Source organism: Protopterus annectens, chromosome 7.part1 (assembly GCF_019279795.1).
Source record: "Protopterus annectens isolate FY-2018-M chromosome 7.part1, PAN1.0, whole genome shotgun sequence".
NCBI classification, from domain to species: Eukaryota; Metazoa; Chordata; order Ceratodontiformes; family Protopteridae; genus Protopterus; species Protopterus annectens.
Genome location: NC_056740.1, coordinates 427289773 through 427313882, shown reverse-complemented (window position 1 = coordinate 427313882; position 24110 = coordinate 427289773). Strand labels below are relative to the sequence as shown.

Below are 24110 nucleotides of genomic sequence, written 5' to 3'. Positions count from 1 at the left end.
CCATGTTCATGAGTACCAGGTCAAGGATATTTGTACCTCTAGTTGCAGAGCTAAGTAGTTGCTCCAGGGTGTTTGTAATGACAGAAGTACAAAACTCTCTGAGCAAGTGAATTATGGGCCACATAAATCTCCCAGTTTATGGAGGGGTGGTGGAAGTCACCCGTATCTATGGTGTTAGGCTGAAGGTTAAGAGATTCCAGTAAGTTTGGGTAGGAGGTGTGGTTTTCCAGACTCATGATAGGGGATTTGTAGCTAGCAAGGATATGATTGGTGGTCACAACTATGGCTAGTTGGGCATGGAGCAGCTCAAGTATGTCATACTGTTAGACCAGTCTAGCAGTGTACTTGTCCTTTATGAGCACTAAAACACCTCCTCCTCTGTTTTATCCTGAGCTGAGGGCAACTAATATATATAAAAGGCATTGTGGCCTTTAATAGTGGGATGCTTTCCATGGTTCTGAACTGTGTTTCCATGACTGCACATATGTCTGCATTCTCCAGGGTGAGGAGGACTTCCACGGAGTTCAGTTTTTTTTATTTACACTTGCAGCACTGAGCAGCAGTAAGTTTAGGTAGTCATGAGGATTTGTTATGTTGGAGGGTTTAACAATCAGGCACAGCCCAAAAAACATACTATGGGGATAGAAAAAGTTTTGGCTAGTACCTGGAAGCCAAGTGCAAACCATCTCTTGCAAAGCATCATGGTTTGTCAATCATGTTTCCCCAGGTTGACAGATATTGATCGGATCCCTTTGTTGTGACACCTGAAACTAAAACAATTGTTGAAGTCAATTATTTTTTGTTGGTACTGTGGCATCATCACTGGTGAAGGTAGGATACTAGATTCATACACACCCAGGATACATGCTCAGAGAGCTCCATCACGTCTCTCTTCATATAGTCAAGTGAAGTACATCTTAGGTCATTTACTCCAACATGGACTATGACCATGTCACACTGGTACTTGTGGTTTAAAGACCTAAATGCATGTGGCAATGACAGTGTCATACTGGTACTTGAGGTTTAAAGACCTAAGTGCATGGGGCTATGACAGTGTCATACTGGTACTTGAGGTTTAAAGACCTAAGTGCATGTGGCTATGACAGTGTCATACTGGTACTTGAGGTTTAAAGACCTAAGTGCATGTGGCTATGACAGTGTCATACTGGTACTTGAGGTTTAAAGACCTAAGTGCATGTGGCTATGACAGTGTCACACTGGTACTTGAGGTTTAAAGAACTAAGTGCATGTGGCTATGACAGTGTCATACTGGTACTTGTGGTTTAAAGACCTAAGTGCATGTGGCTATGACAGTGTTATACTGGTATTTGAGGTTTAAAGACCTAAGTACATGTGGCTATGACAGTGTTATACTGATAATTGTGGTTTAAAGACCTAAGTACATGTGGCTATGACAGCGTCATACTGGTACTTGAGGTTTAAAGACCTAAGTGCATGTGGCTATGACAGTGTCATACTGGTACTTTGGGTTTTAAGACCTAAGTGCATGTGACTATGACAGTGTCATACTGGTATTTTGGGTTTTAAGACCTAAGTGCATGTGACTATGACAGTGTCATACTGGTACTTGTGGTTTAAAGACCTAAGTGCATGTGGCTAGGACAGGGTCATACTGGTACTTGAGGTTTAAAGAACTAAGTGCATGTGGCTATGACAGTGTCATACTGGTACTTGTGGTTTAAAGACCTAAGTGCATGTGGCTATAACAGTGTCATACTGGTACTTGTGGTTTAAAGACCTAAGTGCATGTGGCTATGACAGTGTCATACTGGTACTTGTGGTTTAAAGACCTAAGTGCATGTGGCTATAACAGTGTTATACTGGTACTTGTGGTTTAAAGACCTGAGTGCATGTGGCTATGACAGTGTCATACTGGTACTTGAGGTTTAAAGACCTAAGTGCATGTGGCTATGACAGTGTCATACTGGTACTTCAGGTTAAAAGATCTAACTGCATGTCACTATGACAGTGTCATACTGGTACTTGGGGTTTAAGACCTACGTGCATGTGGCTATGATAGTGTCATACTGGTATTTGTGGTTTAAAGACCTAAGTGCATGTGGCTAGGACAGTGTCATACTGGTACTTGTGGTTTAAAGACCTAAGTGCATATGGCTATGACAGTGTCATACTGGTACTTGGGGTTTAAAGACCTAAGTGCATGTGGCTATGACAGTGTCATACTGGTACTTGTGGTTTAAAGACCTAAGTGCATGTGGCTATGACAGTGTCATACTGGTACTTGTGCTTTAAAGCCCTAAGTACATGCATGATCTGGTGGATCCTGGCTCCAGACAGACGCTCACTGTGATCTTCTCCTTGTTTAGCCTGGTAAGGGAGACATCAGCATGTCTTACAGTGGAATCCCCAATAATCAGAATATTTGGCTCTGTAGTATGAAGCTTTGTGACTGTGGAAGCGGGGCTACTATGATTTTCAGAGTTATATATTGTGTGAGGTGCTGTCTTTTTTGAGTGTGCACAGGGCCACTGAGAGATGCATTTAGAAGGTCTTGGAGGTTGGGTAGATTACATGTGCGTACCTCTGCATATGTGGGTCTATGTGTTTGTTGCTTAGTGTTGGTAGTGAGTGTTTTGAGTGTAACACTGACAACATGGTTTGCATGTTTTCATGTGTGTATGTGTGAGCTTTGCCTCCAGTGACATTTTGTATCCTCATCTCTCACATGTTGTGTTTGTTCTAAAATTAAATGGTTGTCAGTGAACATGTGGCAGTTACTATACTGCCTGAGGATGCCCATATCAACCAGGCCAGAAACAGAGATGACAGGGAAGCACCTATCCATTACACCAGATCCTTAATAGATTGGAAGGAATAGAGGAGAGTCACTTAAAGGTGACTTTAAAGATGGGATAACTGGCATAGCTAAACAGAGAGATGTATATAATTGTATAGACATTTATGTATTGCTAGATCAATAGATATAGATAGAGCAATAATAACATAAAATTTGCATGGTAGCAGTAACAAATAATTAAATTCAGTACACTTCAGATGAGTTTACAAACTGATGTCTGTTTATGGCACACTAAAGTTATCCATTTGTTGCACAGAGGCTCATTAATCATGTATGTCTTGCTCTCTATTGCAGAACTTAATCCATGTGATGGAAATATTTGTAATAAGAAAGCTGAGTGTCAGTCACTAGGACAGGGCAGATACCGCTGTACTTGTCAGCCTGGTTACCAAGGAGATGGCAAAGTGTGCATGCCAATCAATTCTTGTATGAACAACAATGGTGGCTGTCCAGAAAATTCAACAGAGTGTGTCTCCAGTGGTGTTGGAAAGGTAAAGCAGTTTTTTTTTAAGTTTTTCATATTTTCTGTAGTGGTTATTCTAAACGTCTGCATTGTTCATCATTTTCATTTAGTTTATCTTTTGTTAACCGAATAAGTGGACTGGGCTTGTACCCTTTCCAGAAGGTCACAAAAGAAAGAGTAAGTACAATATATATGGGTCTACTTTAAAACATTGAATTATCACAACATCAACTTTCAAGAAGTCGAGACCAGAACAGTGAAAATTCACTGCACTGCAAAACATCGAAAAGTGAATCCTAAAACCCAGAACATCCAATTTTAAGCTGCAGACGTTACGCTGTATCACTTTCACCCATGCACTTTTCAAAAGAGAGAGTTTAGAATGCTGAAAATGTAGTAGTAACTCAGAAGCACAATACAATGTGCTAGTATACAAATTACGATGCAGAAAACAATCTAGAAAGTAAACCGTGACATTCCTATTATATTGCTGTTTCTCCATTTGTACTGTAAACATCCTCAACACGTGAAGCAAGAATAACTCCATGACATCCATTACTAACAAATGCGTGCTGACAACATTCCAGATCAGTAGTACATATAATGTGTACTTTGTAATTTTAGTATTTATAATTTTAGCAAGTTAGCGATCACTCTCAGAAAGTTGACTTATAGTAAGAATCTCTATTGGTCAGTACATGTTCAAACTGTGAGTGCCGCATAACCAGTTTTCTCTTCTTAGGTGAAGGTGGACATCCTGCAGTGAAGCAGACTCATGTGTCTACTTCGTCTTGCTCTTATGCTAGTGTATTAAGTAGAACAGTTAAATCTGTTGCTTGTTACCCTAAAAGAATCTTAATTCTCCTGTGCCACACCTCTATACTATTCTGAGTTCTCAACAAACACAAAGCATTTAATTCTGATATGTTCCAGAATTTAACTGGAAATAAAGGTGGAAATCTGGCAAACGGTGTGCTTCTAGTTGTGAATTTTCTTATCTTTCTCAAAAAGTACAAGTCACTAAAGTACCTTAACAACTCTTTGTCTTCCACAGGAACCACATCACATAACGCATTAAATCCAGGTAAAACCTCCTCCTCCTCTAAGAAAGCTAAAGTTACAAGGCTTTTGACCGCCACTTGGAATGTTTGACAGGAATTGTATAATCTAGACAAATATAAAGCCTGCACTTTACGCCAAATATTCTGTCCAAAGTGTAAGAAGCAACCCTTGGGAGTTACATCATTAATATTGCTACATAAACTCTTTATAGCAGCAATCTCAAAATCACACATGACATATTTTATAGACGTGTCAAACTGATATTTACTTAAGAGGTGGAAAATGCAGTGCCACATCACATTGTACAAACGCAAAGATTTCTTAGACATCAGACAGTAAACCAACGGTAGAGTTTTAGTGTATCCCCTGTACTTCATGAGACTGTGTATACTATATCATTGTCTACTGAATGGTGCACAGCAACGGTTATCCTACTCCACAAAGGGGGAGCCATCACGGACCCCGGGAACTACCGCCCCATTAGCCTGACGAGCCTGATCTGCAAAGCTATGGAATGTATCATCATGGAACTTATAAACACTGGTAATCTCCAAACTCTGGACCCTACCCAGCTTGGGTTTGTAAAAGCCAGAACATGTCTCCTAAACCTGATAGACTTCTTTGAAGCGGTCACCAAAGCCGTAGATGAGGGTAAGTTGGTTCACACAGCCTATCTAGATCTCACCACGGCTTTTAACACCATCCCCACTCTGGAATTATAGATAAACTCACTAAACTAGGTATAAATCCCTATGTCACAAGATGGGTTGCCAACTGGTTCACTGACAGAACCCACAGTGTGAAAGTAGCAGACTCTAAATCCAACTTTAGACCAGTGACAAGTGGAGTACCACAGGGTTCAGTCCTAGGTCCTCTCCTGTTTGGTATCTACTTCTCTGAAGTACAGGCTAACACAGAAGGTCTTTGGTTAACAAAGTTCGCAGATGACTGCAAACTAGGAGCCATAATTAAAACTCTTAACGATTTGGACATCCTACAAAAGGGGCTCACTGAGACAGATGCCTGGTGTCAGTTACGGTCTCAAGCTCAATGCCAAAAAGTACACTGTCATCTCTTTTGGTAAAAACACTGTATCCATGAACTACCACATAGGCGGTAGTCTACTTAACATTGAAAGTGTGATAAGAAACCTTGGAACACAGGTGGACAGTAGTCTCTCCTTTGATAATCATATTGCCACAGTAGTCAGGAAATCCTTCTTCGTGGCATACCTCATCACAAAATGTTTCTCATCCGGGAAAAAAGAGGTCATTGTTCCCCTCTACTCATCACTCATTAGACCCATTATAGAGTACAACGCCCCTTTTGGTATGTACCTCACAAGACATCTACAACAACTGGAAAGGCCACAGAAATACCTCACAAAGAGGATTACCAGCCTCAAACAGATGCCCTACGCAGACCGTCTCAAAAAACTCCATCTTTACTCTTTCGCATATCGCCTACTCAGAGGCGATCTCTGCCTAACATACAAAGCTATGTAAAACCCAGAGCTGTTGGACATGCTCCACTTAAAGAAATCCCAATCTCTCCGAGCTACACGCTCTAGGGACCTAAACCTTGTCATCACAATAAACAGAACATGCTGGAGGGATAGATCCCTGTCCCAGAGATTTCCCATACGCTGGAACAAACCACCTATCTATATCAAACAAAGCTCTGCATTAGCACTCTTCAAGAAAAATCTTGATGATTGGATGGGGGACTTGAAATTCATCCCGGGGATCACTTCTGTGGCTGTGCTTAACAGGGGCACAGGAAAATCATTTTCTTGGGTGGCAAAAGCTAGGATACTGTTTGGCTAGGCTTACATAGGCCCTAGGGCCAATAGCCTAGTACCTACCTATGAACCTACATATTATACCCTTGTAGAAAAAGGTCCCATCCATAAGACAGATAGCATGGATTAAATCATACAGGTTGCTGACAGTCGTACAAACTAATACCATTAAATCACATGCTGGATCTATAACAGATGTTTTGATAAATTCACCATCTTTTAAAGGTAAATCACTAAAGTTTACATTTTCCAAAGTTGAATTTGTAACAGCCTGACCTCTGCTATGCTTCTTATGAATTCTACCTACTTGCAGCGGTAAAGCTTTATGATTGGGTAGACTTGACAAAATCTGAAGACGTGGATGTCATAACATAGTCCAAAATTAAGCAAGGGGTATCTCTGGAAAGTAAAGCCTTTTGCTTCAGTTAATTACACGAGGTATTTCTCTACCTCTACCGGGTTACCAGTATGACAGTGTGCATTATATTTACAAAGCTGTTCGTTGTCAGAAAGAGATGTGGTAACCAATCTGCCTTTATACTTATCTATCTGTTTCCTTTTGCAGCACCAGTACATTGTAGTGTTTACTGTTCTTTCTAAGTTGTAAATGTAGCCATCTGTAATTAAAACGTCCTTACCTTTTTGGGTAATCAAATCACTACTCTAAGTGCAATCTTGAAGTTGATATATTTAAGTAGCAGGGGGTTGCAGGGGGGCTTGCCCCCCTGCTTATACTTGGAGAATAGTAATATGGTTTGTGTTTTGTTTCTGTATGTATTTGTGCTGGAATATAGTAAGTGTTGGTATCCTGTGTGTTTTCAGGATTTTCAGTTTTCAGTATTTGAACTTTCGAGATTTTGGTCTCAAGATTTTGGTCTCCAGGATTTTGGTCTTTCAGGATTCTGTAGCACTCCTCTATCTATCTATTTATATATATATATATATATATATATATATATATATATATATATATATATATATATATATATCTACTTCACAGCTCCAGGATCAAGTGTTCCACCCCAATCTCTTATCACTGTTTATGCGGAGATTGCATGTTCTGCCTGTTTTTGTAGAGATTTGTCCCTGGGCACTACAGTTTCTGCCCTTTTTCCAAAAACATACAGTTTAATTGGATAAAATGTTTATATAAATTTAAACATATATATATTTATCTATTTATCTCTCTCTCTCTCTCTCTCTATATATATATGTATATATATATATATTTATATATATATATATATATATATATATATATATATATATATATATATATATATAGTTTTACTTCATAATCTCGTAATGCTGAAATCTCACATTTCAGCATTTCAAGACTATAAAGTCGAATTTCAAAATGTGGAAAGTGCATAATCATGAATTCAAATAACTCAAATTTGCAGTTATGGCTTTACGTGATGTGCGGTGTTTACGTTGGATGTAGTTTGATGTGGTGTATGGATTTGCATGGAGTGTAAGGTAAGTGACTGTTTTTTAAGGATTTTGGGTGGGAGTTTGAATGTGTGTTAGATTGTTTTAAAGTTGTATGTGTGGGTTAGGGTAGGTAGGTTAACATATGAGTGTGTAATTGTTGGATGTGTTGGTGTATGTGTGATGTGTGTGTGTGTGTGTGTGTGTGTGTGTGTGTGTGTGTGTGTGTGTGTGTGTGTGTGTGTGTGTGTGCACGCGCATGTCTGGGTGTGACTGTTCTGTTACTGTTTGTGTGATCTCAGAGTTAGTATATATAAGTACAGAGGGGTTTGGGGGATGCAGCCCCCATGTGGGGGATGCAGTGGGCTTGCCCCCCTGCTTTTGTGTAGTGTTGGTATTTGCATGTTTGGTGTTTTTTTTGTGGGTTTGTTTTGTGGTATGGGTGTTGTGGTTTGTGTGTGGTGTGGTGTATGCTGTGTGTTCGTGTTTATGGTTTCGGGTTTGTGAAGTTTTGGTTTTGTACGATTTCGGCTTTATGGTTTTGAAATGCTGAAATTCGAGATTTCAGCATTTCGAGATTATGAAGTGTAACCATATATATATATATATATATATATATATATATATATATATATATATATATATATATATGTGTGTGTGTGTGTGTGTGTGTGTGTGTGTGTGTGTGTATATAGATATGTAATGTATGCTTGCCCTTGTGGTCTGGGTTATAGTTAAGTAGGAGGTCTATAATAATGATTTCACTTACTTGAGTAACAATTAAATGTAGAAAATTAAAAGTAAAAATTGGATTGGAATTCATACATTTCTTGCATGAAATACAAGAGGGGAAAGTAATAGTAGGTGGGGACTTAAATTTAGCAGAAACAGCCTGGAATAATGTTGTTCCAAAACTATTAATAAGGAAACCATTCACAATGTATGTCCAGGAACAGCAAATGCTTCAGAATTAAAAAAAAAAAAAAACACAATGACTGATGTTCTCAGAACAGTGCCATACAGAAAGTCCTCTCTTCATATTTCTCCCTTTTTGAGCCTTAAATTTTGCTGTGTGTCACTTATCTTATATTTCCAAAATCTCCTTGTCCTATTGTTTAATTTGTTTCTGCTCCATGCTATTATTTTCCAATATAAGCAGGGTTTCAGTAAGTCCCAGTTCATTACTTTATCGGTGCCCTCTTTATTATTAATTTTCAAAAGGTTTCTGTTTGTGAGGCTAACCATTTCTGAAATTCCTCCAACAAGCTTTTATAGACACTGGAATCTTACTAATTATTGCCAGTTTGTTAACATTAACATATGAATTGAAACAACAGAGCATTATGAGCAGATAGAGGACAAGGAAAGATTTTAAATTTTTGTATCTCGTAGTCTTGTGAAATAAAAATGTTATCTATTCTAGGTTCAGTGCCAAGGCCATAATAATAATGTGATTAAAATAATAAATCTTCCTCTTTTGGCTGATAGGCATCTTTTAGCTTTAACATATTAAACCATTTTCAAGGCTTTTGTCAGTGATATCCCTGGCTTACCTATTGTGCTGGATTCCATCTTGTCAAATATGGAATTAAAATCTCCACATTTTTTTTTTGTGTGTGTACTTTACTCAAAAACCTGGTATCTGGTATAGATTAGTCGATATTATACTTTTCTGTTTTGGTACTCACCGTTACCAGTGAAAACATGTCTTTTTTGTAATTATTCTTAAATCAAGCTGTAGTAACTGGATTTTTCCATAATATTCCCACACTCTTCCTTTTACTTTTAAAATAAGACTGAACTTAGAGCTCAAATGGATTTAGTTTCATCATTTTAATAAGACTAAGCTATAGATGTTTCCTGAAGAAAAAGAATGCGACTTCTGTTAACATTTATATAGTTGATCAAAACTACCCTCTTCTGGCTGTTATTTAGACCATTAATATTCAATGATAAAACTTTTAGAGCCATAAGAAATTTTAATGAGCATGGAAAGATATTTCTAGTTTCTGTGTGGTTTATTATGTAACATTGTACATTCCTTTCTATTCTTATTTTTAGTGAATCTGTCAATCTTATCAGTAATTTGAATTATTTCCTATTAAGATGATAGTTTACATGCACAGTATGAGAACATAAACTAATAGGACCTGCTCCTGTGATGATCCTGTTTGAACTTACTCATACTACACTTCACTCAGCCCCATCAAATGTCACACCTCACAACCCTCTCCAAACTTCTACTATACCCCTTTCTTTTATTTTTCTCACTAGCTCACTGTATCCACTTCATCTCTGCAGATCTTTCCTCTTCCTCTTTCCTCCCTACTCACCTAAGCTACCTGAAGACACCCTACCCTGCACTCTTCTTATAATCTCCTTTTCTGTCCATCCATCTACCTTCTACAACTGCAATATGCACACCATCTCTCATACTAAGACATCACTCAATTTCCTCTCACTGTCTGTAATCATGTAATCTGTAATATCTCTTTTAAATATCTTATTGCAATTGTCTCAGGTCTCATTTATTGTATAGTAATCTATGTAACAAATAATATGACTATTGAGTCTTTCCTCACATATTTTCTGCAACTCATGTTATTGTTTTTCATCACGGTCTACAATGAAGCATATATGTTATGTTTTTCTCATTAAAGCATTTTTTCATTCATATGTTTTGCAGTGTTGTGACACCAGGGAATTATTGCCAGTCCAGCTATCTGGCCTTTCCTAAATAATTGTATGTCACTTGAAAATATTAATATGATTTGTATAAAGATGTGACACTGATAGCCCAGCCTTCTGGAATTTTGTAAATAATCATATGTCATTTGTGAATAGTGATATGATTCATATGCTTGTCTTACAAATGTAAGAGAACTATATGTTATGTGAATATTAAGCTACTGGTGCAGAATTGTGTGTTGAACTGTATGTTATGTACTGAGCTTCAAGAATGTAACACAGTGTACCCTACTGGGAAAGCACAGAAATTAATGTAAGCTATATGCCTGCTCAAATGTGTGCTTTAATGGTAGAAGATAGAACATACAGAGTTAACTTAAGTTGAAATTAAGTGCTTTGTGATGTGCTATAAAAAGTTAGTTTCAGTGCAGTAAGCAGACACAATGTCTAGAGCTAGGGGGTTTCCTACTGGCTTGACACAGAAATAATTACTAGGTTTCAAATGTAAAGTGTTTTTATTGCTCTGTTACTTCCTAGCAGCTGTACATCTGAGAGATAAGTATTTTTGACACAGAGATGTTGGTTTCTGTTAGCCTGGGAACTGAAAGCAGGTGACAAAGTGTGATGTCATCCAGCTGACCCAGCAGTAATGTTTTGATATTAATTTGGGAACTCTCTCAGAGAATGTGCATTTTGTATTTGTCTTTGGACCTAGAAACATCCAACTCATCAGCACTTCTGCTTGTGTCTTGCTAATAGTAAGTAATCAGGATACAGTAATCTTTCTTAGCTATAGATAGGAATATAGTAAAGATTAGTTTAGCTGTTTTCTGTATTTATTTGAGACTATCCTGCAATGTTGTTTTAAAATATTTCCTGTGATTCTGAACTCCGTAGTTACTGTGTAGTTTGAGTATTGTCTTGTGATTTTATTATTTATTATTAAATATATTTAACCGTTTTAATTGTGGCTGGTTTGTTTACAGATATTTAAGCTCTTAGACAGCTTGCATATGTATTTGGTGACACTGTACATGCCACTCTTAAATAGCTTTAAAAGTCTTAATCACACTTACTATTTGGATAATAGCAACATTACACAGTAAGATTGGGCACCCTTTGGTAAGGGCCTTAAAAGTAGCTGATAAATAAGAGTGGATGGTGGCAGCTGGTACTACCTTATATTCTGGGCAGAAGGGGGCATAGCTAGTAAACCTGTGCCAGCCTTTCCCAGGTGTGTGTTTGTATATCAATCAAATCTGAAAGTGTGTGTGTGTGTGTGACAGCTACTTGGGCAGGGACACGAAGCACTAGTTGGACAGAGAGGGTGCTGGAGGTCTTAGCTAGGGCACTCGGCTGAGATATTAACCCTATAGCCATGCCAGTGGGGAGTCTTATTGGAGATCTGGAGAAAGAGAGAAAAAACAGCCCCAGACTGACTGTGATCTCTGTGTGCTTTCAAGGGAAATTGTACTTTACTGTGTGTGTGTGTGTGTGTGTGTGTACTTGTCATCCTCCCAATGTGTATGTCCCTCACTATTTTTGATTGATTGTGATTGTGAATCTTTTCTCCTCGAACCACCACTGAAAATGGGCACTTTCTGGCACAGATAGATTTTCCCCAGTAAACAAATGCTAGATAAAAAATAAATAAATAAATACTACCGTCCATAATAAAATTAAGTACATGTTAAAATCCAGACTCTAAAAATTCTTAGTTTGGTTGGAATATTCCTCCAAACTACTCACCTACTCTTGTTCTTTCCCAAGAAGAAGGTTTTGATTGTAGGAAGTCAATTATCTGTGAACCCAAACAGAATTTTCTAGAAAATGACTCACAGCTATTAACTACATCTTTTCTATAGCTCTCCACATTTCTTGTTCAGGACTCATTTGTGGTATAAGAAATTATATGTACATTCTCACCATTAAATATGGTGCTCTAAAGCTAAAATGTTAATATTTTAAACATGAACAATTAAGTTTTATAAAAGTTTTGATTTGTTTATTGGATTCATATATTAAATTAGAAGCTAGATCAAAAGACACCAACCATATGCATTCAAATCTTTGGGTATAATTAACAAGTTATTTAAAAACCTTTACTCTTGTTTCTATTATCCATTCAAAGTCTAAAGATATCAAGACCAAAAATAAATAAAAATAAATAAATAGAAAGACAGATAAACACATACATTTTATATACACACCCTTCAGCTATGTGCTTCCTTTATTTCATTTATTTTTGGGATGTTTACTGAAAAGGGGAACACAGTAAGTTAGAACTCTTAGAGTATATCCATCTCTATTGTTATTACATGATATTAGACACGTAATATGTGCAGGTGTGACAGTTCATACAATTCATGCAGTTTGAACACAGCATTTGCTCTTATCTGTCTCTCAATTCTTTTATATTCCTTTATGGAGCATTTGTCTTAACTCTTATTATTCAAATGCATTTTTTTATATTTGTATATCCCATTAACATTCTCAAAAGTATATAAAACAACAAGTTTTGCATCAACGTATACCCTCAATACAGTATATATAAAGTGGGAAACTACAACATTTCTCATCTCTGACTGCCATCTTCAAAATTTCACCATGAAATCAACAAACCCAAAAGAGACAGAACACAATCATGAACATTTTTAAAAAATGGAGACAGTCGAGAATCATATTTACAAATAGCATTTATCTAGTGTTAACTCGAACCCCCATACCACAAGCAAAATCTCTGTCTCCAAAAGCTATCATCAGAGGGTTGTGAAGTCAATGTAAACTTTCTTGTAACTTTTTAATTTATTAAAACATTAAAACTATGGAGACGTTATACCATATGTTATAACTGCCATAAGTGTAATAAGGAAAGGAGCACCATCTTGTTCTTCCCTTAATGTTTTCGCACATGGCAACTGTTTATTACTGTGAAGCATTAAATGCAGGACACTGTCAGCACCCTGATTGGACTCTGTCCGCAGAAAGTTTAAGATCTTCCATCTGCAGATTGTACCAAACTCTCACACAGGTTATTAAGACAAATAAAAAGATCCAAAAGAGGATGTATGAAGTCTCTTTCAGCAATAAAGTATATTTTAAATGTTTTGTATAGCTTCTTTAATTTGGAGGATATGTTGAGTTTTAATATGAATAGGATGTCAAACTAGGAAGTTGCTATACCAGAAAGTCTACTTACTTGCTGCAATAAGCATATATCTTGTGCAGATAAACATCAAGAACCACTAAACTTATTTCAAATTCTGGCAAAATGGGATAATCATGTTCTTTTATAAAATTCTTGTTTTCACCCATTATCATTATAATGCAAGAAACAGGCTGGATCTTAACTTAACACTGCATTGCTCACATAACATAAGTGGGAAGGAATATATGAACAGGCACCAGGCAAGCACTTGGGAAGTAAGTTAAACAGATAAGCAATAATAACAGTATCAGATGGGTTACATGGCACTTCCTTTTCTTGTATTAAAAATGTAAAAACGTTGCTAATCTCATGAATATTCAATGAAGTATTAGCTTAAAAGTCCCCCTCTATTCAAGGTGTTTATCTGACAGACCCACATTGAAAAAACAAAAACAATTAATTTTAGCTTTAAACTATTTTACAAAGTGTTTTAACAGTTAAAAAAGGGAATGTCTAAATATTATTGCAGAGATTGTTTAAAATGGGAAAAACATTCTGAAGATAATATCTTACTCTAAGACTACTGTATCCCCACTATTTCAAATGTCTATGTTAAGCAGCAGCATAAGTAACAAGATAGGCTGAAATATGATATTAAGAATCTTAAACTTAATTTTTGAGATAATTATGTTTCCAAATCATTAAAGAAAGGCAGTTACATTGTTGTTTTAAGGAGATCTTCAGTTTGATTACTTTAAATTTCTTGCATACAGCTTCACTGCAATTGTTCTTCTCTGAGGATCTTTTTATTGTTGTGTCTTCAAAGGTGCTAAATATTTTTAGAGAATGTACTTTGAAATGTTGAAGTGCACAAATATTAAATAGCTAAACACTGATGCTGAAAGACTGAAAGCCAAAACACCAAAAAAAAATTTTGCAGGGGACATGCCCCTCTGTTTCCCCACACCCACTGCTGATTATATATACCAACTCCAAAATCACTCTGCAGTGGGGAAAAGGAAAATTCCTCAATGCCCACTGTTCACAGTCTTGCACGGACTTCATGCTGGCAGAAGATAGCAAATTAGTTTTGATCACTTCTGCTGGTATAAAAAAAAATTGATATTATGAACATTTGATTTTTTGCAGAGTTTCTATTCTTGGACTTGTTGATAGTTAGATTTTAATTTTTGCTATTAGGTGTACTTTGATTTTAATACACAACAATTAAGGCAAAAAGGATGAATGGTTCACTCAAAATAAATAAATAAATAAATAAATAAATAAATAATAGAAGCAAATCCAAAAACACATAACAGTGAACCAAATCAAAGTGGCAGTCAAAAACCAAGCTTCAAGTGGAGTTGAAATCTGGAAATTTAATAACAGGTAAGCGTTTTTGCAGTAGTAAAAAATACTACTTCTTCAGACATAAAAAACATATCAATATCCTAGCAACAAAGTAAACCTTAAAATAGATATAAGAAAACTAGCCTACTAATTTAAAGGGACAGCATAATGAAACAGTATAAAAACTTTGATTTTGATTTTTAAGATTTTAATTGAAAAAAAACAGCATCCTCTCTCTCTGTCAAGAATCTTTGTTGCATAGTCATTTTAAATCTTACAGTAGTCTAGCCAAGTTTTTTTTTTCCAAAAATGCAAGGAGTGTCACAAGTCCAGATCTAGTTGTGGATGAAGGGTTTATTGAGATTGTTTTTCCAATCCCTGTTTGAGCTCTTTAATCTAAGGAATCCATTTAGTTAAAATAAATTTTCCTCAGTCTTTGGGACTCCAAGTATTTTTATATTCTTATATTATTTCTTATTATTCATTCCCTGTTTTCTAGATCTTCAGTTTTGTTAACTGACCAGTGGCCTTGAAGTCTGCAATATAAAATGTGTAACAGATGCATAGATTGAACTAACTTCTGATCCCCACATCATACAAATTTATTATTAAATACACATATGGAGACACTTTTATTTGTTCATCTTACTGGTTCAAAATAAATAACTATTTTAACTTTGAAATCTTGAACTTGAAATCTTGTCTTTGAACAACTCTTATGCAAAACATAATTCAAATAAATTTAAAATGCATACACTGAAAAATTGATCTGTCCACATTATATTTATTTAGCCATGTTAAATAAATAAATAAATACATTTAAAATGCATACACTTAAAAAATTGCTCTGTCCACACTATATGAACTTAAATAATGCTTATATTACACTGATAAAAAGGGCATCTTACATCCCAGTTCACTTAGCAGGCTGCAAAGCATGCAATTTTCCATGGTGGATTTAATCCTTATCTTTTGGTATTGCAAACCTACACAAAAACTATGGAATAAATTAAAAATTAAATTAATTCAACTGGGCTATAGGAAGGAACTTAACACTAGTAACTTTGGAATCCTACACCAAACTCACTGTTTTATGCCACATAAAGACTTATGCATACTAATACATTTATTCATGTTAGTTTAATATTGTATCACAAAAATTGGATAAATCCTAATAATATTAATTGGGACAGTTTAATGTAGTCGACTTTCAGATACATAAAGGTATTCAAACTCACTTCACAGAGCAAGAGAAATAATTCCAGATTCTCTGGTGGAATAGTGTTCAAAATTACTAAAGATACTGAATTAATATGTTAATTCTGCAAGGATTATTTTCAGTATTTTGAACAAATATGTATGTCTGTGGTCTCCCTCATTATCAGGTCTATGTTTGGCTACCAAATAAAAAAAAACACGAACTGTGAAACAGTGAAAGTAAAACTGCAAATGGGTCAATCTTCAAACTGCGTTAACTTAAAAAAAAAAAACTACATTGAATGGACATAGTCAGCCAGCATCTCACACACAACCAATCAAGGTGGGGGCTGCACCCCCACCACCCTAACTATATATATATATATATATATATATATATATATATATATATATATATATATACCACTTCTGAGATCGCACTACAGTGGGAAAATTTAAAAGGTTTCCCTTCACTTACCTTATGTATCACATTATTTCTTGGTTGTTGGCCATCTATGGCCATTCCATGTAGTTTTTTTCGAAGTTGTTGTAGTTTGATGATTGTGCTGTTTGCTGTTTTGCTTCCACTGTTTCGCCGTTTATGTTTTTCAAATTCAGTAGCCAACATGGACCCCAGTCACTTCTCTTCATATTATATTATCATATATGATTAAATTATTAAATGTAACCCTTTTAAATTCTGGCTATTTTAAACTCCACCTCTTATTTAAGGCATGCAGCACACTTGTAAATGCTGTAAATATTTGTTTCTATAATCATACTTTTTATGAAGTTTTCATATCACAGCCACTCAATTTTAATTGTTGATGATGTTTCTCATTATGTGTATATTAATATTTTACTGTTTGCTTTGATCTGTTACATAATTGTATACGCAAATAAAAAGAGATTTGATTAAAAAAATGTTAACTGACCCAGAACTTTGCATAAATAAAAGTTATGTGCAGGATTCGCCCTGTTATACTTTATTGCATTTTCCATAACCTTTATTTGATTATTTTGTGCAAACAATTACACCCGATAAAATCACTTTGGCTAGCAGATCTAGGAGACCTTCTGTCTCTCTGATGCCCTCCCTGTGGGAGGAATAAAGACACCTTGTTGAAGTTCAGTAGTTTTAGGTAGTTTATTCAGCTAAGTAGGTAGATAGATGAGTGCTCTAACAAATCAGACAGATCAGCTGAGGATACTGCATTTATGCTGCTAACTGTAATATGTTGCATTTTTCAGACTTATATGCTTGGCTGTCATCGCTAGCACCATATTATATAACTGGTAGTACAAAACAAAACTTATTTATTTGTTTGTTTGTATTGGCTTAGTGGGGTACAGCATTGATCTCAATGGATCAATTTTAGTCTCATGCAAGGAAGTCCCAGAGATAAAAAAAATGAAAAAAATATCACATGAAACAATGTTCATATTCTTTATGTAGAATATGTATACAATTATTAAGTAAATATGGCAATGCATAGCAGGAATAAACTGTAATGAATACTTGATATTGTGATGCCCCACCACTGTTCCATTAATCATGGAGCCTCAATCCTTATCAGTGGCAACAGTGGGGGGATGTACAATGGAAGGATGGCAAGTACACACACAGTATATCCAGATGCAACTCTTTGCATCAAGTGCAATTTCCCTTAAGAGCACACAGAGACCACAGTCAGTCTGGGGCTGGTTTGTTACTCCTTCTCCATATCCCCTATGTGACTGGCACAGCTATAGAGTTGAGATCTTAGCTGAGTGGCAAAGCCAAGACCTCCAGCACCCTCTCTGTCCAACCAGTGCTTTGTGTCCCTGCCCAAGTATCTGACACACACACACACACACACACACACACACACACACACACACACACACACACACACACACACACTCTTTGAGGTTTGTTTTACACACACAGCCACACACGCACACACACACACACACACACACACACACACACACACACACACACACACACACACACACACACACACATATCTGGGAAAGGCTGGTACAGGTTTACTAGGCATGCCCCCTTTTGCCCAGACTATAAGGTAGTTGTCACTGCCGCCAGCCAACTCTTATCAGCTACTTTAAGGCCCTTAAGAAAGGGTTCCCAATCTTACTGTGTAATGTTACTATTAATACAAATGGTAGTTTGACTAAGAGCAAGGCTATTAGGAGTGGCCTACACAGTATCACCAAATAAATATGCAAGTACTCTCAGAACTTAAATATTTCTTACAAAGATCAGCCACAATGAAAGGTTTAAATATATTTAATAATAAACAATATAACAAGAAAATACTCAGTATATATTCACAATGACATCAGAGTTTAAAATCACAGGAAATATTTAAAACAACATTGTAAGACAGTCTCAAATAAATAAAGAAAAACATCTAAACTATGCTTCACTAAATTCATGACTGAATCTAAGAGAATTACTATACCCTAGTTAACTTACTTAAGAGCAAGGCAGATGTGGTGAATGGATCTTCAAGATGTTGTCAGGTCAAATACAGAATACAAAATGCTGTGTCTCTCCAAGAGGCTTCTTAAATTAATATCCCAAATACTACTGCTGGGATAGCTTGCAGAATGACATAATTTCTTTCCATCTGACTCTATCGCAGGTGAATCCCCCACTGCTGGAAGCTAGCAGTATTTAGCATCTGTCTGTAAAAATACATAGACCTCAGATCTGTGGCAGATGCTGGAAGTCATAAAACAATTACATACCTCCACATCTCAAGCCTAGTAATTATTCCTCCTTAAAGACAACAGAGAGAGCTCCCTAGTACAGGCATCCTGTCTCTTGCTGCCAGTCAATCTCCTTTGTTCCAGTTCACAATGTTAAATATATATTCATTTAAACAGTTACAATAGCACACATACATTTCTGTTCTCTTCTAGCAGGGCCCACTGTGGTTACATTTTAAGCACAAGCACTTTATAAAATACCTTTTTAACACATATGTCTGTACAGAACAATTTGATATACACATGACATACAGTTCTAATACAGTTGTAATCACAAGCATCTTATATAGATTGTGTTGATATTCACAAATGACATATAATTATTTATAAAATTCCAGATAGCTGTGCTGGCAGTATCTCCCTTTGTCACAGATATCACCAGTCTATATTTAAAACATTGTAGAAAATATGAAGTTTGTGCTTTATAAAACTGAGAAGACTGGATGGTGAGAATTGAGTGCCATATTATGACTAGTTCCATGCTACAGATTTAATAAAAAAACAAAACAGTGTTGTGTTAACAATTTTATGGCTCACTCCCCATATTGTATGACTAGCATTAGGTTTCTGAGTTTTTGAATTTTGTACATTATAATAATTTTTATTTTTCTGCAATGGCAGCCTCATTCAGGTTACTAAAACAGGTAAGAAAAGCTGTCTGTTGTTTTATATGTGCAATATATGTGCATGTGTAAGAAAATATTTCTAAATAGCCTGTCATAGGGGCTATCAAGTTAATTAGACCATATTCAACTTATGCTTAATGTTTCAAGTGAAATGAATGTCAAGTTTCATATTTACCTCATACCTATTTCAGAGCTGCGTTCTGTGTTGTATGCCAGGTATAGAACTCATGGAATGTTCTGGAATGTATTTGGTTTACATTGCCTTTAAAACCAGTGAGCATCAGTCCTGGGTTCAGTTCATAGACTGTGTTCCCAAGCACCGCATTAGTCCTGGGTTCAGTTTGCAGACTGTGCTCCTAAGCACCGCATTAGTCCTGGGTTCAGTTTGCAGACTGTGCTCCTAAGCACCGCATTAGTCCTGGGTTCAGTTTGTAGACTGTGCTCCTAAGCACCTGTATAGGAGGTTAAGAATAAGTGTCATTTTTCCCACTTATCTATACTGAGGATGTAGGGTTTTCAGCAGTGCTGTAACCTGCAGTGGAGAGCACAGGCTTCTGCTCTGCTGTAAACTACAGAAAAATGCACTGGAACTTTAAGTAGAGATATAATTTCCTGCCACTGTCTGCCAAGCACCAGACACTCTTTTGGTCATCTGTGCAATTCATTTTCCCTTCTATATTACCCGATCAAACATTTAGGTTAGCGAATACCGTAACGTCGAACTGGTAATATCAAAAAATTAAAACAGAGAATGGCCGATTTCGGCCACAAAAAAAAAAAAAATTTAAACCAAAATGAAGTTCGCACCCTGCACCCCTTGATGTGGGGGGCTCTCCCTAACTAAATGTACCAACTCCAAGATCACTCTACAGTGGAGAAAGTGTCAAAATCTGCATAACGGCCAACGGAATTCTTTCCCTGCATTAAATCGTCTGTTCAAGTTTTTTTGCTTTTGCTATTACCAGATCAATATTTAGGTAGTCCCAGAGACTTCCCATACTCTGAAACAAACTACCCATTCATGTCAAGCAAAGCTCCTCATTGGCCCTCTTTAAGAAAAACTTTGACGACTGGATGGGAAATAGAAAATTCATCCCGGTTCTTGGAATTCATAAATTCCAACGCCCTGGATCAACTAATCCATAGTCCCACCAGGGGCTCCAATTATCCTAGACCTGGTCATTACCAACATGGGAAATCGATGCTCCACACCTATGGTCACCCCCTCGTTAGTCAGGTCTGACCATAAGCTAATCACCCTTAATATCCACATCCAACCCCCACCCCCAGTAAGGAAACCTCCATAAAAAAACTTCTCCAAAGCCAACTTCATGCTACTCAAGTCAGAAGTGACAAACTTCATGACACCCATGCAGACAGGAACTGAAAGTTCAGCTGCTGAATCCTACACTAAGGCACTATACGAGCACATCCACTCATGCATGAACCATGCCATCCCAAATAGAACCAAGATGCTGTCATCCAAAAAAAAAGGAAGCCAATCTGCTGGTCCGCTGCCATAAACAAACTTTACAACAAAAGGAAGAAACTGTTGCAGAAAAAAGGAAAATCCCAGGATGCAAAAAACTCCCTTACCAGCCTCAGTAAGAAACTGAGATCCCTCATAAAATCCTCCAAAGCTAGTTATGAAAATAAAATTGCCAAAGATTCCAAAGACAGCCACAAGGCATTCTATAACTATGTCAAGAATCTAAATGGCAATGCTCAGATCTGCTCTGAGCTAAAACAGAATGGCATTAAATATACTGATCCCAAGGATATTGCCAATATCCTGGCAGACTGATTCAGTGCCAACTTCACCCCCCTCTCACGCCCTAAATGGCCTGTCTCAATACCAGAAGATTGCCAAATTCTGGTAATAACGGCCACACAGGTAAAAAACACACTCTCCAAAGCTAAGAATACAGCATCTATGGGACCAGAAGACATCCTGGGCTGTGTACTACATGAACTACAATATGAACTGGCACCTCTCCTAAGTGTCATGTTTAATCATAGCCTCACCTCAGGTTTTGTGCCCACGGAGTGGCACAGAGCTACAGTTATCCCACTCCACAAGGGGGGATTCACCTTGGATCCTGGAAACTACCATCCCATCAGTCTGACAAGCCTTATCTGCAAGGCCATGGAGTGTATTATCATGGAACTTATAAACAAAGACATTGGCAACCTTCAAACACTGGACCCCACCCAGTTTGGGTTCATAAAGGGCTGATCTTGTCTCCTGAACCTGATTGACTTCTTTGATCAGTCTCCAGAGCCATGGACAAGGGTAAGGTGGTCCACACAGCCTATCTAGACCTTGCCAAGGCCTTTGACACCATCCCCCACTTTGGAATCATAGATAAACCTACTAAGCTGGCCATTAATCTCTACGTCACCCAATGGGTTGCTAACTGGCTTACTGATAGAACCCACACTGTAAAAGTAGCCGACTCCAAATCTAGCTCCAGACAAGTGACAAGTGGAGTACCTCAGGGTTCAGTCCTGGGACCGCTCTTGTTTGGTATCTACTTCTCTGAAGTACAGGCCAACACTAAGGGACTCTGGCTAATAAAGTTCGCAGATAACTGCAAACTGGGAGCCATTATTGAATCCCCAAATGATGTGGATACTCTATAATAGGGCCTTACAGAAACAGATGCTTGGTGCCAGAGCCATGGGCTCAAGCTCAATGCCAAGAAATGTATATTTATCCCCTTTGGGAAAAAAACATGTATCCGTGAATTACCATATAGGTGGCAGTACAATAAACACTGAAAGTGTGATAAGAGACTTAGGGACACAGGTGGACAGTGGTCTCATCTTCGATAACCACATCGCAACAACAGTCAGGAAATCCTTCTATGTGGCACACCTCATCACTAAGGGTTTTTCATCCAGAAAAAAGGAGGTCATTGTCCCACTGTACTCATCCCTCATTAGACCCATTATAGAATACAACACACCATTTGGTATGTACCTCTCAAGACATCTGCAACAACTGGAAAGGCCACAGAAATACCTCACTAAAAGAATCACAGGCCTAAAGCAGATGCCCTATGCTGACCACCTTAAAACACTCCAGCTACACTCTGTCGCATATCGTCTACTCAGAGATGATCTCTGCTTAACATACAAGGCCATGTCAAACCCAGAGCTGTTTGACATGCTACACTTAAAGAAATCCTAATCCCTCAGAGCCACATGCTCCAGGGATCTAAACCTTGTCATCACAATAAACAAAACATGCTGGAGGGATAGGTTTCTGGCCCAGAGACTCCCCAGACTCTGGAATAGATTACCCCATACATGTCAAGCAGAGTGCCTCTTTGGCCCTCTTCAAAAGGAACCTGGACGATTGGATGGGAGAAAGGAAATTCACCCCGGGGATAATGTCAGTCGCCCTGCTAGACTGGGGTCCAGGGAAGTAAATAGTGTCGGAAGAAATAGCCAGGGAACTGTTATGGCTAGGCTTGTATAGGCCCTAGGGCTGATAGCCTAGTACCAACCTATGAACCTATGAACCTATAATCCTTGAGATCACTTCTGCAGCACTGCTTGACAGGGGCACAGGAAAATAATTTTCTTCATTGGCGAAAGCCAGGGAACCTTTTTGGGTAGGCTTATATAGGCCCCAGGGCCAATAGCCTAGTACATATCTATGAACCTGTTAACCTAAACATTCGATCAGGTAATAGGATCCCTTCATTTTCTACTATTCAGATGAGAGGGGTCATCCTTTAGGCTGACTTCAGGAGTATTTTGTGAAAGTGAGTGCATATGTGTGTGTGTGTGTGGTATGCTGCCCTAACTACACCACACATGTCCTGTAACATGCAAAGGCTTTGACTTACAGTGGGCTTCAATGAGGCCATATCATTTGTTTTTCTGAATGGCATAACCTCTCAGGACAGCCCTGCCCCTACTGAAGCCATTGTTCCTGTGGGCTTTCCAAGCTACAATAGACATTCAATCATGGGGACACATGCTTGGGGCATGCACTGCCATAGCTTCATCCCATGGAGAAGATGGCTGGCACAGCTCCATCACTCCTTTACTTCTGAGCACCAGCATCAGCAGATACCCAAGGCCATTAACTGAAATCTGATATTTTGTCTGCAGATATATATTGCCACTGATGACACTGTGTATAAGATCTGGGATATGACAAAGGGGTCACTAATACCATAACTATTCTAGGATGATGACTTCCCTCAGCCTAATGTGTATCCCAGTTGACAGTGCATCTGTGGCCAGTCATTGAAGCAATGAATGGATCAGAAGGGTGAGGTGGAACTTGTTGGATGGGCAGAGTGGGTCAAAATGAGGTGAACATTCTTTGACAGTCTGGTGGAGAGGTAGATGGTAGCTTGGTTTTTGTTATCCAGAAAAACAGGATTATGCAAAAAAAAAAAAAGAGTTTTAAGCCTGAAATCTGCTAGTCTTTCAGTTTAGTGATACAGTAGAGAGTTTATTATCCAGAGTTATTGGGACCTAGGATAGTTTGGCTAATGAATCTGTTCAGATGATCAATCATGTAATTGAACTGGATAAAAAACTTCTAAAATCTTGTTTATTCTGCATGCAAGGAATGCACTTTTCAACCATTCAGAGATTCCAGTGGACAATAAAGAATATTTTTCACACATGAGCAGGCTACACGCTAAAAAACATGCACAAATGAATACATATAATGTTTACATATTCAGAATTTATGAGTTTTCCTA

General features: G+C 37.5%; 1 protein-coding gene across 1 annotated transcript in view; it reads left to right on the top strand.

The window, feature by feature from the left end:
• STAB1 (stabilin 1) overlaps positions 1-24110 on the top strand; it is a 2761215-nt gene that overhangs the window by 295870 nt on the left and 2441235 nt on the right. Inside the window, exon 8 of the mRNA XM_044078505.1 lies at positions 3134-3330. Coding sequence (XP_043934440.1) covers positions 3134-3330 — 197 coding nt within the window. The remainder of the gene's footprint in view (positions 1-3133; positions 3331-24110) is intronic.